The 13,275-nt window shown below is 44.5% G+C and overlaps 1 protein-coding gene and 1 long non-coding RNA gene across 3 annotated transcripts in view; one reads left to right on the top strand and one right to left on the bottom strand.

The window, feature by feature from the left end:
- Nucleotides 1-13,275, top strand: part of LOC148659726 (uncharacterized) — a 39,576-nt gene that overhangs the window by 10,323 nt on the left and 15,978 nt on the right. The window lies entirely within an intron of this gene.
- Nucleotides 1,409-12,956, bottom strand: LOC148659727 (transmembrane protease serine 9-like). Of its 2 annotated transcripts, none has more exons than XM_088637427.1 (10): nt 12,803-12,956; nt 8,712-8,729; nt 7,587-7,755; nt 7,067-7,335; nt 6,562-6,716; nt 6,115-6,382; nt 5,238-5,406; nt 3,590-3,843; nt 3,265-3,356; nt 1,409-3,147 (listed from the first exon to the last, which is right to left on the bottom strand). In XM_088637427.1, exons 1-10 carry the CDS (start codon nt 12,855-12,857, stop codon nt 2,860-2,862), a joined length of 1,737 nt encoding a protein of 578 aa, XP_088493553.1. In that variant the 5' UTR covers nt 12,858-12,956; the 3' UTR covers nt 1,409-2,859. The 2 variants fall into 2 exon arrangements, with proteins under 2 accessions (XP_088493553.1, XP_088493554.1); XM_088637428.1 differs by having other exon boundaries at nt 7,587-7,749; nt 12,803-12,955.

Here is a 13,275-nt window from a genome sequence, read left to right as displayed (position 1 = left end):
TGAGGTGGGAGAGTCTGTCCATAGGACAACAATCAGTCTTACACTGCACAAATCTGGCCTTTATGGAAGAGTGGCAAGAAGAAAGCCATTTCTCAAAGATATCCATAAAAAGTCTCGTCTAAAGTTTGCCACAAGCCACCTGGGAGACACCCCAAACATGTGGAAGAAGGTGCTCTGGTCAGATGAAACCAAAATCGAACTTTTTGGCCACAATGCAAAATGATATGTTTGGCGTAAAAGCAACACAGCTCATCACCCTCAACACACCATCCCCACTGTCAAACATGGTGGTGGCAGCATCATGGTTTGGGCCTGCTTTTCTTCAGCAGGGACAGGGAAGATGGTTAAAATTGAGGGGAAGATGGATGCAGCCAAATACAGGACCATTCTGGATGAAAACCTGTTGGAGTCTGCAAAAGACCTGAAACTGGGACGGAGATTTATCTTCCAAATCTACAAAGGAATGGTTCACAAATAAACGTATCCAGGTGTTTGAATGGCCAAGTCAAAGTCCAGACCTGAATCCAATCGAGAATCTGTGGAAAGAGCTGAAAACTGCTGTTCACAAACGCTCTCCATCCAACCTCACTGAGCTCGAGCTGTTTTGCAAGGAAGAATGGGCAAGAATTTCAGTCTCTCGATGTGCAAAACTGATAGAGACATACCCCAAGCGACTTGCAGCTGTAATCGCAGCAAAAGGTGGCTCTACAAAGTATTAACGCAAGGGGGCCGAATAATTTTGCACGCCCCACTTTTCATTGTTTTATTAGTTAAAAAAGTTTCAAAAATCCAATTGATTTCGTTCCACTTCACAATTGTGTCCCACTTGTTGGTGATTCTTCACATAAAATAAAAAATTTATATCTATATGTTTGAAGCCTGAAATGTGGCAAAAGGTTGAAAAGTTCAAGGGGGCCGAATACTTTCGCAAGGCACTGTATGTACGTTTGAATACTGTATACAAATGAATATACACTTTGATACCAAGATTTTAGAAATAGAAAGTTAGTGTGCTTGTATTCTTTCAGGTTCAAAGTCTCCTAATGTACTGGAACTGTAGCTTCTATCATAACAAGACTGTTATACCGTACTGGGACTGTATCTCATATTGTAACAGGGCTGTTTTGAATGTTCTGGGACTGTAGTTCCTAAAGAAAGATGATGGTTTTACTGGACTGGGACTGTAGCTCCTATTGTAACAGGATTGTTCTACTGTACTGGGACTGTGGCCCCTATTGTAACAGGACTGTTGGACTATAGTGTGACTGTAGCATCTATTGGAACAGATATGTTCAGTACAAAATGAAGTTTAATTTTTTTCCCCATTGTCTCCATTATAACACTGAATTATTAAAAATCTTGTCTTCCCCCTAAATAACCCACAGTAACAGTAATAATGACACCCATCCCCATTTCAATCTGGGTACTTTATTTTTAGTATTTGTATTAGATGTGTATAATAAAAGAAAATAAATATACATATGCAATAAGAGTTCCATTTGTGTTAATAATATACATATAAGAAAATAGTCAACTCCATTCTCCAGGTTTTCTGTTTTCAAAAATAAAAATGCAGAAAGTTTTCTTCATTGCCATAGAATCAAAGAAGAGATATACAGGTCAATAAACAAAAGAGGTATGTAAATACAAATTATACCCACTATTATGCTCCTTGTGTTTCTGATCCCTGGAAAACGAAGAGAATACATTGTGGGCAGAGTGGAGCAGGCCACCCACCTGCCCCCTTCACTGCCCACCACCCTTCATATAAAACCCGTTTTCTTTTTTGAGAAAAACATTTAAAAGGCGAGTTGCCTTCATTGCCAAGTCCTTGTATGAGGTACATGAAAGCCTGCCTTTGTGCTTCCTGTGTTTCTTGTCCCTGGAAGACGAAGAGTTCAAGAAAGAATACATTGTGGGCAGAGTGGAGCAGCCCACCCACCTGCCCCCTCACTGCCCGCCACCCTTCATATAAAACCCATCTGCAAATCCTTATTCAACGTCAGGACCAGGCCACTTCCACTCCTCTCAGAACCTCTGGTTCCCTGAGTTTTTAACTGTGTGCTGCACTTGCTGTCTCCATTGTGAGTCTGAATGGGTTTGTTGACTTCTTGCAGATCCCTTGTGGTGGTGTACTGGTTAGAGAAGCAGTGCAGTAGACGGTTACAACACCTGAGCTTGAAAAGTCTCTTTAGTTTCTTCTGGACGTTTTCTGCTAGTTCAGTACATGTTTCACAGAGCAGCTGAGCACACTGAAGTCAGACAGTGGTTTTCTCACACACAGAGAAAGATTGGGTGATGCAGGACCAGTCAATGTGGAGCGGGTTTCTTGTTGACCAATCAGCAGGGAGAATCCTGCTGACCAATTGATGTCGAGGATTGATTTTGTGAGGGTATAGTTGAGTAAGATTGATGCTGACCAGTGTCTATCAGGGGATGTCAGTGATGATGAATCGCTATCTGAGCGCTGGCTAAGCTGGATTCTGATAACACTGGGAGATTCATACCAGCGAATCTGAGGCAGACATGGGATTTTGAGGGGAGGATGGTGTCAGCTGTCAGCAGATTCTGTTGAGCCAAATTCAGTGATGTCTGTTCCCCTTTTTGTGTTAAAAATATGGAACTTGCCCAACTAGCCATGAGGATTTATGTAAGAGTTTTGAGCTCTTACATCCTGTGTGGAGCTGTGTGACATGGACTGTAGATCATGAGGCCGAGAAGGTGATTAAGATTCAGGATCTGAAGGTTTATGTTACATTTATCTGAGGAAAGGTGCTCTGTGTTTAAAACTCAAATGTGTTTCATTCTTCAGGTGTTCTGTGTGTCTGTAGCTGTCAGTGAAAGTTTGGGAAGGAGGGCTCAGAATGTGGAGATCCAGGCAGCCAGCAGAAGGTGGAGCGCAGCCAGGAGGAGGACTGTGTGGGTGAAGGGGGTGAAGCGGGCACTGGAGCTGGTGTTTGTGGAGCCAGTAATGGAGATGAGGGGAACTCTGGAGCCCACAGTCGCCTGCAGGAAGCTCGCGTAACGTGAGACGGTTATGAACGACGTTGTTGAGAGAGCGCGCGTGGTGCTGTTGCCAGGGACAATCACACTGGCCTGAATCCAAATGGAGTTCCGTTTGCAGACCAGGGGGCCTCCTGTGTCTCCCTGTGCAGAGTAAGACAGACGGGGGTTAACATGACATGGATTGATTGACCAGAGCAAAACTACATAACTTCTGTAAATCTGAAACTGAGAGAAGAGTTGTGATGGAGGTGTGCTCACCTGCTCCAGGTCCAGAGGAGAAGTACAGATGGTGTCAGCTGAAGACCCGTTGTTACACTGGACGATTGTTGTACTTTTTTCCTGAAGGAGCGCTAAAGGAACAGAGAAGCAAAACAATTTTAGCATCTCCTGGATTGCATACCACACTTTTAATTCCATTGGATTGGACACTGGTCTTGTTAAAGACCCCCCCCCCCCCCAACTAAAAAACACTGGTCCCCATTTGTGCAGCTGGTTCAGGCTGTGTGAAACACCTTGATAATGTCTGCAATCAAGAAACGGACTTCTCATAGACCTTCAAGGGGAAGTTTCCAGTCTGACTCACCAGCAGTTGTGTTGCCCCAACCGGTGACCCAGCACTGAGTGCCAGGGGTGAATGTGATTCCTGCCCCTGCCAGGCAGACGCTCAGGATGTAGTCTGTGAAGGAGACATTGGTGTCCAGTCTCAGGAGGGCGATGTTGGTGCCACTAAGGCTGCTGGTGAAAACGTTCAGGACTCCAGTGGATTTCTCTAAGGTGTTGGAGCTTGTCTGGTTCTGCCTGCCCAGAAACACTCTCCATTCACTGGTGTTCACAGAGCTGGAGAGCGAAGGAGACAGAGAGAGAGGGTTTAATACAGACTCTGAGAACATTGCACTGTAATACCACTGTGACAAACACTAATGCAAATCAGAGGGAAAGTAACACATCATCAAACCATCAGTGTAAATCAGTCAATATTCACCATTTCACCCCCAGATGTTATTAGCTTTTACACTTTCTTGTAGTGAGTCAAAGTTCTTCTGGGATTTATCTGTTGATTTTTCACTATTCCACAGTGACTATGTTAGCTGATTGTTACTGAGTCACAAGTACCTGTACAGCTGAGCCCCGCATCATCAGTGCGAAAGTGATCATGTTCATCAGACAGTTGTAGTACAGGGGCTCCTCACTGTGTGTTCCCCCTTTTTATGATTTCCTGCACTTATGTAGCTGATTTTATTAGGAAAAATAACACTGCATTCTCTGCATTCATGTTTCCATTGCAAGTAGAAAACAAAAAGGTTGAAGAAGTAGGGTGCCTCGTCAGTGTGTGCAGGCTGCAAAAGAATGAGATTTGTTCCATGCTGAAAAGAAAAACGTTTCGGCTGTGGAACCTTCTTTATGTGTGAGGGAGTGAGGAAGATCAGCAGTTGATAGATAAAGAATGGGAGCTCAAAAGCCGGGAGTGGAGAGGAGGCGGGAGAGAAAGAGTATCGACTCTCGGGTGGTGTGAAGTCAAAACCTGCAAATGAATAGAGAGGGTTAGAAGGAAATGAATCTGTCATTGAGAGAAGGGGGAAGGTGTGATCCCAATTTCAAGATAATTTTGGTTTCGGATGTCTTTCTGCAATAGGTGTTCTGAAACCCCTCTGAGGATGCAGATGGAGAGATCAGTCGGATCAGGTATGATCAGGTGAAATGGGAAACTATGGGCTTGGAGAGCCCGTATTTCCCTGAAATGGCCCCCAGTCTCCTACCTGTCTCACCTGTGTAAATAGCTGGGCATTTTCTGCCCAGGGATGCAGTAAATAAGGTTGCTGGAAATACATGATGTCATCTGGGTGATCCAGAATTATCCAGAAGAGTCTTGAATATGTGTGGTCTTGGATATATGTTTGCAGAGAGTTCTGTTACAGGGGGATGTGGATTGGAGGGGCAGATTGGTTTTGGTCTCTGCTTGGGTAAGAGGGACAGGTGGGGTTGGTCTGTACCTGGGTAAGAGGGACAGGTGCAGTTGGTCTGTACCTGGGTAAGAGGGGCAGGTGGGTTTTGGTCTGTACCTGGGTCAGAGGGACAGGTGGCGCTGATCTGTACGTGGGTGAGAGGGACAGGTGGGGTTGGTCTGCACCTGGGTAAGAGGGGCAGGTGGGATTTGGTCTGTACCTGGGTGAGATAGACAGGTGGGGTTGCTCTGTACCTGGGTGACAGGGACAGGTGGGGTTGCTCTGTACCTGGGTAAGCACTGTGCAGCTGTCATCACCCAGTCACTGGCGATGAGGGTCCCTCCACACACGTGACTGCCGTTCCTCTGCACGCTGGCCATCCAGGGCCAGAACCCATCTGCAGCTGACTGACCCCCAAGGAGGCGCGTGTTGAGTCTGGGCCTCCCACAAACTTGGCCTGAAAGACATAGTAAGCCAGAAGATTCGCATCATTGGAAAAAGATAAAGGTGTCCTATATTTTGCTATTGTGTTTAAGCTGTGTGATTCTTGTTATTACCCAGTCTCTCATAATGTGTTTGTTAACTAAATGGATTAAGTGTAGTCAAATTTGGTGGTCAAACAACGTGAGAAAGCAGTCTGTCATAATTGCTCTCAGTCTTGCTATTGCATGACCCTTGGATCCCCAGAATGTGATTCTATCATCTGAATCTAAATGGAGTCGCTTGATGTCGCATGCACCTTTTTAGAGCAGAACTAGAGACCACAGCTGCAAAGTAATTCCAACTCTTGGAGATTTCTGGAAACCCTTTATCGTTATTACTGAGGGGCCCTGGCAAAAAGCTGAAGACATTCCAGCTCGACTGAATTGTCTGCAAGAGCTTTCCACAGAAAGCCTATAAGAAGAAACTAGGTGATGATATTAGTGGTGTCGTGTCGTTATCTGAAACATTTGACCCATTTTTTGTTATTCTCGAGGGACGAAGCTGAATCCCTTCTGCTGTTTATTAGAGGTTGAACATCTGTCATGTCTAATGCTCCCATGTACAGTATCATCACCAAATCACTGAGAAAACTGCAGTTCGGCTTGTTGAGATGGGTGGATTTGTGTCATTCTTTTCTCATACCACACACTCTCACGTTGGATATATCCTGGATTTTACTCACTGGGGCCTGCAGTCGTGGGGCTGGCAGTGGGCACTGCTGCTGTGGCACCACAGGTGAAGCTGCTGTCGGCGTCTGTGCCACTGGAGGTGAAGGTCACAAAGCCTGTGGCTCCCGACCCCACTTGTCCGTTAATCCAGTCCCGGTACTGGGACACCCTGGTGTACACTCCTGGGAGATTGGGACGAGCACAGCCCTTTCCAAAGCTCACAATACCAGCCTGAACCCAGGCAGAGCCCTGCTTGCAGACCAGGGGACCCCCTGAGTCTCCCTAAAGACAGATAAAAGATTGTTAAAACAGGCAGACTGTCCACATAGTGTTGTCCACTGACACCAGTCTGTGTCTGGTGAAACTACCAATACAGAGCATTGACCCAACAAGAGCACTGTGTGGTGCAGCTCAACACTTTTAAACAGTGAGATGCTTAGAGAAAAGGCTGTTCCAGCTACCTGGCAGGAGTCCTTGCCCCCCTGCAGCACTCCCGCACAGATCATGTTGCCAGTGACACTGTTCGCTCCGAAGATCACATCATTCAGACACCCACACTGCCTGTTCCCAATGATGGGCAGCTGGACCTCCTGCAGGGTCGAGGGTAGAGTTGTCCCTAGGAGACAAGAGAGTTTGTTACTTCCATAAAGTGCCCACAAGCTGGAACTCATCTCTGGGAAGGACAACTGTAGCAGGATCTGCTGAACCATCATCTTCTAACCCTCCAGTGTCCCAGAAGATAAGATCTTTACAGGAATTTGAACATGTCGACCATATCAACCTTTACAAAGGTGTAAAAATCATGTACTCAAATGATCTGCAAATAGAGTGCAAGTGTTTATTTTCTGTGCTGATATTCCAGTAGGCCTTCTGGTGTGGTATATTATGTCAGTTCAGCTTGAAACCATCAGTTGAATTGGAAGAAAGGTTTTGGCAAAGGAGTGTGTTTCGTTGGGATACACTCACCACCTTCAACTGTGTCTCCCCAGCCAGTGACCCAGCAGCTGGTCCCATTGTAGAAGGTGCTGCTGGTATTAGCGAGACAGACGGGCTGGATGTAGTTGTTGAAGGAGACAGAACTGCTCAGTTTCATCAGGGTCAGGTCATTGTTGTTGGTTGAGGTGTCATAGTTTGGATGCTTGATGATCTGCTGGACCCCACTGGACACTGTGTTGGTGCTAGAGCCCGTGTCTGTCACTCCCAGATACACTGTCCACTGACTTGGAGTTATGGGGCTGGAGAGTGAAAGAGTGGAGAACGTGAGAAGAGTTGAAGTATTTCTGAGGGCACAAATAGTTCTTATTGCAGAACTGTACGCTGTCGGATTTACTGTGATACTGATGTCTTTTAGAGGTCATTAGCTCTGCAGTCATTGCCTGCCCATTACAAAGTCCACAGTGTTACAATCAGTGTTCACGGTCATCACAATCTGCAGTTCCTGTCAGCACTGTACATACTGACAGAGAGGGTCCTGTTTCTCTCCTACCTTGAAAAGCAGTGTGCTGCAGTCAGCACCCACTGGCTGTTGATGAGGGTCCCCCCACATGTGTGAGCCCCATTCAGACGCAGACTGGCCTGCCAGGGCCAGGACCCCAGCTGGGCAGACTGGCCACCAACGATCCTGTTGTTAAGTACAGCCTGTCCACAGGCTGGAGCTTAGAGAAATAAAGAAGCTAAGTTAATGCAGGTCCTGTAGTTTCTTGCTTTATTAGTTACTGACTAGGCACTTGATTGGCTAGTGAATGCTGTTTTGTGTTTATTAGTGAACTGGTGTCTCCTGTTGTGAGTTTATGACTGAGGGATTCTCTGTGATCTCCTCTCTCTCACTGTGTCTCTTGTCCTGTTTTATGTGTTTATTACTGAGGGATTCTCTGTGATCTCCTCTCTCTTACTGTGTCTCCTGTCCTGTTCTGAGTTTATGACTGAGGGATTCTCTGTGATCACCTCTCTCTCACTGTGTCTCCTGTCCTGTTGTGTGTGTTTATTACTGAGGGATTCTCTGTGATCTCCTCTCTCTTACTGTGTCTCCTGTCCTGTTGTGTGTGCTTATTACTGAGGGATTCTCTGTGATCTCCTCTCTCTCTTTGTGTCTCCTGTCCTGTTGTGTGTTGTGGGCCACCATTCAGATGCAGACTGGCCTGGCAGGGCCAGGACCCCGACTGGGCAGACTGGCCCCCAACAATCCTGGTGTTGAGTACAGCCTGTCCACAGGCTGGAGCTTAGAGAAATAAAGAAGCTAAGTTATTGCAGGTCCTGGAGTTTCTTGCTTCAGTTGTTTGGTTAGTGAACTGGAGTTGAACCTGATTGGATCTTTCAAATTGTGTCAGTTACTAATAATCAAGTAACATGGGCTGAATATAGGTCCTTTCATTTGAAGCTGTTTTTATGTTTTTTAACAAGTATGTTGTATCACCTGCTCAGTTAAATCATCATCTCCTGTCTCTCACTGGATTCTCTGTGATCTCCTCTCTCTTACTGTGTATCCTGTCATGTTGTATGTTTTTATTACTGAGGGACTCCCTATTATGTTGTGTGTGTTTATTATCAGGAGATTCTGAGCATTCAGCTGTTTTTAAGTGATCCTGTTCATTTTTAAGAACAATATTCTTACCAGTCTGGGGTTGTGATTCTGAAATTAAAAAAAGAAGAAAGGTCTCATTAGACAGAAAAGAGCAAAATTATCAATTTACAACAGAATCTAAGGACTACAGAAGGATCTTGTATGGAGCGAAGTTGATTCCTGTAGTCCAGACACACACTGCAGGTTTCAACCTATAACTCTGATTTCCCAAGAAAGTTTCCCAAGACAGTTGGGAGAAAAAAAAGACCTGTTTGGGCTAGGGAGAAATTTCCTCATCATTTGCTGGAGTGTAATTAAACCCTCAAGTAAGACAGTTGTCTTTAGTGTCAGATATTTAGTGGCTGTTGCTACAGTAGCAAAGACGCATTGCACTGTTTTTCCAGGAATTCCAGTGAATTCGGAATCAGCAGTCTGGTCTTTACCTGGACTCACTGGTGAGTTCACACTTGAAAGTGTACTGAACTCACTGTTTCTCATTGTACTTGTTCTTGGTCTCGAGGCCTTAGTAATATGTCGTAACACTCAGTTTGTTGTAAAAGAAAAACAGATTTCCTTTGTGGCTAGTCTTCTTGGGTGTATCCATTGTGCCACCAAATCCATAATAAAGAAACTGCTGATGTCTTTCTGCAAAGTCTGGGTATTAGCAGAGTAGATATTTTACATCCCCTTCTACCAAAGCCTGAACCCTGTTTTCTTTCACTTCCTCAAAGTTGGTAGGAGTGGATTCTGCTGCTGGTTAATATTTTAATATATTACAGGTGGAAAAAAAAAAGAAGACCTGTTTGGGCTAGGGAGAAATTCCCTCGTCATTTGCTGGAGTGTAATTAAACCCTTAAGTAAGACAGTTGTCTTTAGTGTCAGATTTTTAGTGGCTGTTGCTACAGTAGCAAAGACGCATTGCACTGTTTTTCCAGGAATTCCAGTGAATTCGGAATCAGCAGTCTGGTCTTTACCTGGACTCACTGGTGAGTTCACACTTGAAAGTGTACTGAACCCACTGTTTCTCATTGTACCTTCACAGTGGCTGGCCCTCAGTGTTCGCACTGGAAACTTGCTGCCCTTCCTTCCGGCCACAAGGGGTCAATGTTCCCCAAGAAGCTGAGCGAACCTTGACGAACACAGTGATTGTTTCGTACAGTAGTTTCGATCTGTACTGTGCAGTCCCGTCACTGGTTGACAGTAAATAATGACAAGTTTATTATACATTGTTGCCTTGCCCAGCCACAGGGGAGCACTGTTACTGAGAAAACATAGGAGGTTCCTACAAGCTGAAAGCCAGCAAGGACATTCACTGGGACCTGTTTTGCTACAGCTCTTTGGTGAGCCTGTCACTGTGTCAGGGCACAGAAAAGTGAATGTCTGGACTGCAGCTCAGTCTGTGTTTTGCAAAGTAACTGAAGAGAAACTAAAGAACTGAAGAAATTGATGCTGTCAATAGATGGTGAACAGGTTATTAGTGTGGAAATAATCGAAACACATTTTTTAATTGTATCAGGAACTGAACAGAATGCTGGGATCTGTTTTAACAGGTGCCAGATAACGTTTACTAAAGACAGAGGAGGTTCACAGCATTTATTAAACTCCCATGTCATAAAACACAAGTAGTTTATTTTTTTAAATCGGTTTGATTTTTTTTTAAATCACGTTCACATTCAAAATCTCCCCCCTGCTGTCAGGCTCTGAGTCCGAGTGGTTTGTCTAAACCCTGACCCTACTCCTTGCTCCATGTTCCATGTTCCCCATTTCTTCTCATTTATTCCTTATTCTGTATTCCCTCTTCCCTGTGCAATATTCACCTTTCCAAAATTGTTCTTGGCTTGTTCCTTAAAGAGTGGTATCTGTTTTCTGCCCCAAGCCAGAGAGCTCTGCAATGTGTAAAAGCCCAGATATCAGGAAATGGCGCAGAACATGAGTGTTGTGTTCATCTAAAGTGAAATTCGGGGGTGAATATGGCTCCCAGTACACATTGATGGCTACAAGCGTTTCTAAAGTTTTGTATGTTTTGAAAAAGAGGGAAAAGCGCTTTTCAAATGTAGAAATAAACAGGAGGCCAACATACAAGATGAGTCCTAACAAATGTCACAATTCTCACATTAGCAACAGGAATTTAAGATTTTTATTGTTTCTCTGCAGTTGTAATTGTCGGAACACTCGATACTGAACACAAGCTGTGTTTCATAGTCAGCTTGAAGGAAGTAAGGAGAATATTTGAACACTGATGTCATATTGATAAGCTGCAGGACAATGGAGGGAGGGAGCAGGGTTCCTGTGTTAAAGGCCAGTGGTCTGAAACTGGTACAACTGGTTTTCATCATGAGCCTCAGGGCCTCAATCCTTTCTGTGCTGGAGTGGGTCTGTACAGAGCCCCACAGAGAAAGCAAGAACATCCAGAAATAAAGCACTGCAGGAGCTTTCACATGTTCACATGCTCCCATTCTTAGCAAAAGAAAAACCCAGCTGTCTGTACACCCATAATGGAAATACATGCTAGAAATTGTCCCCAGGATGCCCTGAGCTTGACAGTACATTTCAGATAAGACTGAGAAGTGGGTAGAGATTCAGGTCAAATAAGTCATTTTTAGGTCGTACATGCTAGTGGGAGAAAGTGTGTGTTCACACCAGGAGAAACAGGGATTGTAGGAGAGTTATTGCTCTCAGCAGTGCATAGAAGAGCGTATAGGATTTCAGTCCAGTAGAGAGAGAGCTCCTGAAAACTGGTGTAATTACTCCAGGAATTAGAGCCAGTCCGATGGAAAAATGACTTGGAAGTCTTAAACACAGCCTTGACTTATGTGACAGATAGTCTTGATTGTTAATTTTCAGAACGTCCTGAATAGATTTTAGAAGTATTCTGCTGGGTTTTCAAATGGAATATTTTGGTGGTTTCAAAATCATTACTGACAGCCCTATGCCTGTGGTTATGGTACTAGAGAGTGATCCAGCAGGTTTTCTTACAGCTCTGGCAGTCCAGGTCTCGAAGCCCGAGGCAGTCATGCTGGCTGCAGTTCATTCCTGCTAATCTCATAATAACAGTAAAACAAATTTGTATGGAGGATGGAATCATGGTAGAATGTAAGACATGTATAAAGAATTGAAATATAGCTGCATCTTCCAGCTGACAATGAGCTGAAGTCACTTGAACCTGTTTCCTGATTGGTGAAGAGAGGTCTTCCCAGTCTAGAAACAAACCCAACTTTTAGTTTCTCACCGGATTCCAAGTCAGTCCGTTCTGTATGAACTCGGTTCTTCAGGATCTTGGTGTGGTGGATGTATCTGACATATTATTTCATTATAGTTTCAATGGAGATTTCAGTCATGATATTTTCTTGTATTGTACCACGGGTGGCAGTTTGCGTTGCTGTCTCACAGCTCTTGGGTACTGTGTTAGATTCTAGACCGTGGCTCTTCTCCATGAAGAATTTGCGTTCTTGCTGTGTCCATGCAAATGTTTCCCAGGTGCTTCTGTTTCCTCGCCCATTACAGGGGAATGCTGCCCAGGTTAATTCCAGGTTAACCGGCATCACTAAAGTGTCCCACCTGTGGACTATGCACTGTCATCCAAGCCAGAGTCCTACCTTGCCTTCTGAAGCTGTTGGGTTAGGCTCTCGCACACCCTTTAAAGTTAAATCATTTCCAAAAACTATACTATATTCATGCACCAGGAGTGCCAAGCCTAATTTTGATGCGAGCACTCTGTTTTTGATCACAACTGGATTGTTGATGGACCATTTTAAATCCTTTTTCTTATTTCTTCCAACAAAAAAATCCAACAGGTACCCAACAGAAACTTTTCCAGCTTGTGACATTTTTCTTAGATTCTGAAATACCCTTATGGATTCAGTTGGATTCCAGTCAGAACATTGTGACAGCTAATATCTTTGTTTCCAAATAATTTATGTCCTATAACAACATTGTGTTCTGGATTCCTGTTCTTCTAAATTGTTTTTTAACCTCCCCCCCAAATAATTCAAAATTGGCCTGTACTCTTGCTAGAAAATCAGATCTAAAATAGAAACTCTGAACACACAAATAGACAGTGACAGTCAGACAGATTAACATAGACTGATATGCACACAGGTAGGCACAAGGGTTACACACATACAGTTAGGACAATAGCTTACCTGTTGGTAACAGCAGCAAAGCCAGGAGAGAGAACAGGTTGCCTTGCAGTGCCATGGTTCACAGTCTGACTTGCTTCAGGTATCACAGTGTTTGTACCCTGTCCCCCCACCTCCTGCTTTAATGAGGAACAGAAATACACCTGTCTGTCACATACCTCTCTCTCTCTCCCTCCCTCTTCTCACCCACCCCTTCACTCCAGCTTTGCCTCGCCTTCCCTCTGTCATCATTCCTCAGGCTGTTAGCAGTTTCAGTGGATTCTAGTGATCTCTCACCCACTCGGTTTGTTTGACGTCTAAAAACAATCCTTTCTTAACAAACACACCCCCCCTATAGGACAGGAGACATCGTGAGAGAGAGGAGATAACAGAGAATCCCTCAATAATAAACACACAACAAAACAGGAGATCCCAGAGTATCCCTCAGGAATAAACACACAACTGGACAGGAGACAGAGAGAGGAGATAATAGAGAA

Source organism: Lepisosteus platostomus, chromosome 6, assembly GCF_059453375.1.
Source record: "Lepisosteus platostomus isolate fLepPlt1 chromosome 6, fLepPlt1.hap1, whole genome shotgun sequence".
NCBI lineage: Eukaryota > Metazoa > Chordata > Actinopteri > Semionotiformes > Lepisosteidae > Lepisosteus > Lepisosteus platostomus.
Note: the sequence above shows the minus strand (reverse complement) of the source record. Positions and strands in the feature narration are given on the sequence as shown.

Bases quoted from the DNA above. Each gene is read 5' to 3' on its own strand.
- LOC148659727 (XM_088637427.1), bottom strand. From the start codon at position 12,857: ATGGCACTGCAAGGCAACCTGTTCTCTCTCCTGGCTTTGCTGCTGTTA. The intron at 7,336-7,586 runs GTAGGAGAGAAA...TTCACTCTCCAG, and splicing joins GCAGCACACTGCTTTTCAAG to CCCCATAACTCCAAGTCAGT. The intron at 6,717-7,066 runs GTGAGTGTATCC...CTTGTCTCCTAG, and splicing joins GGGAGACACAGTTGAAGGTG to GGACAACTCTACCCTCGACC.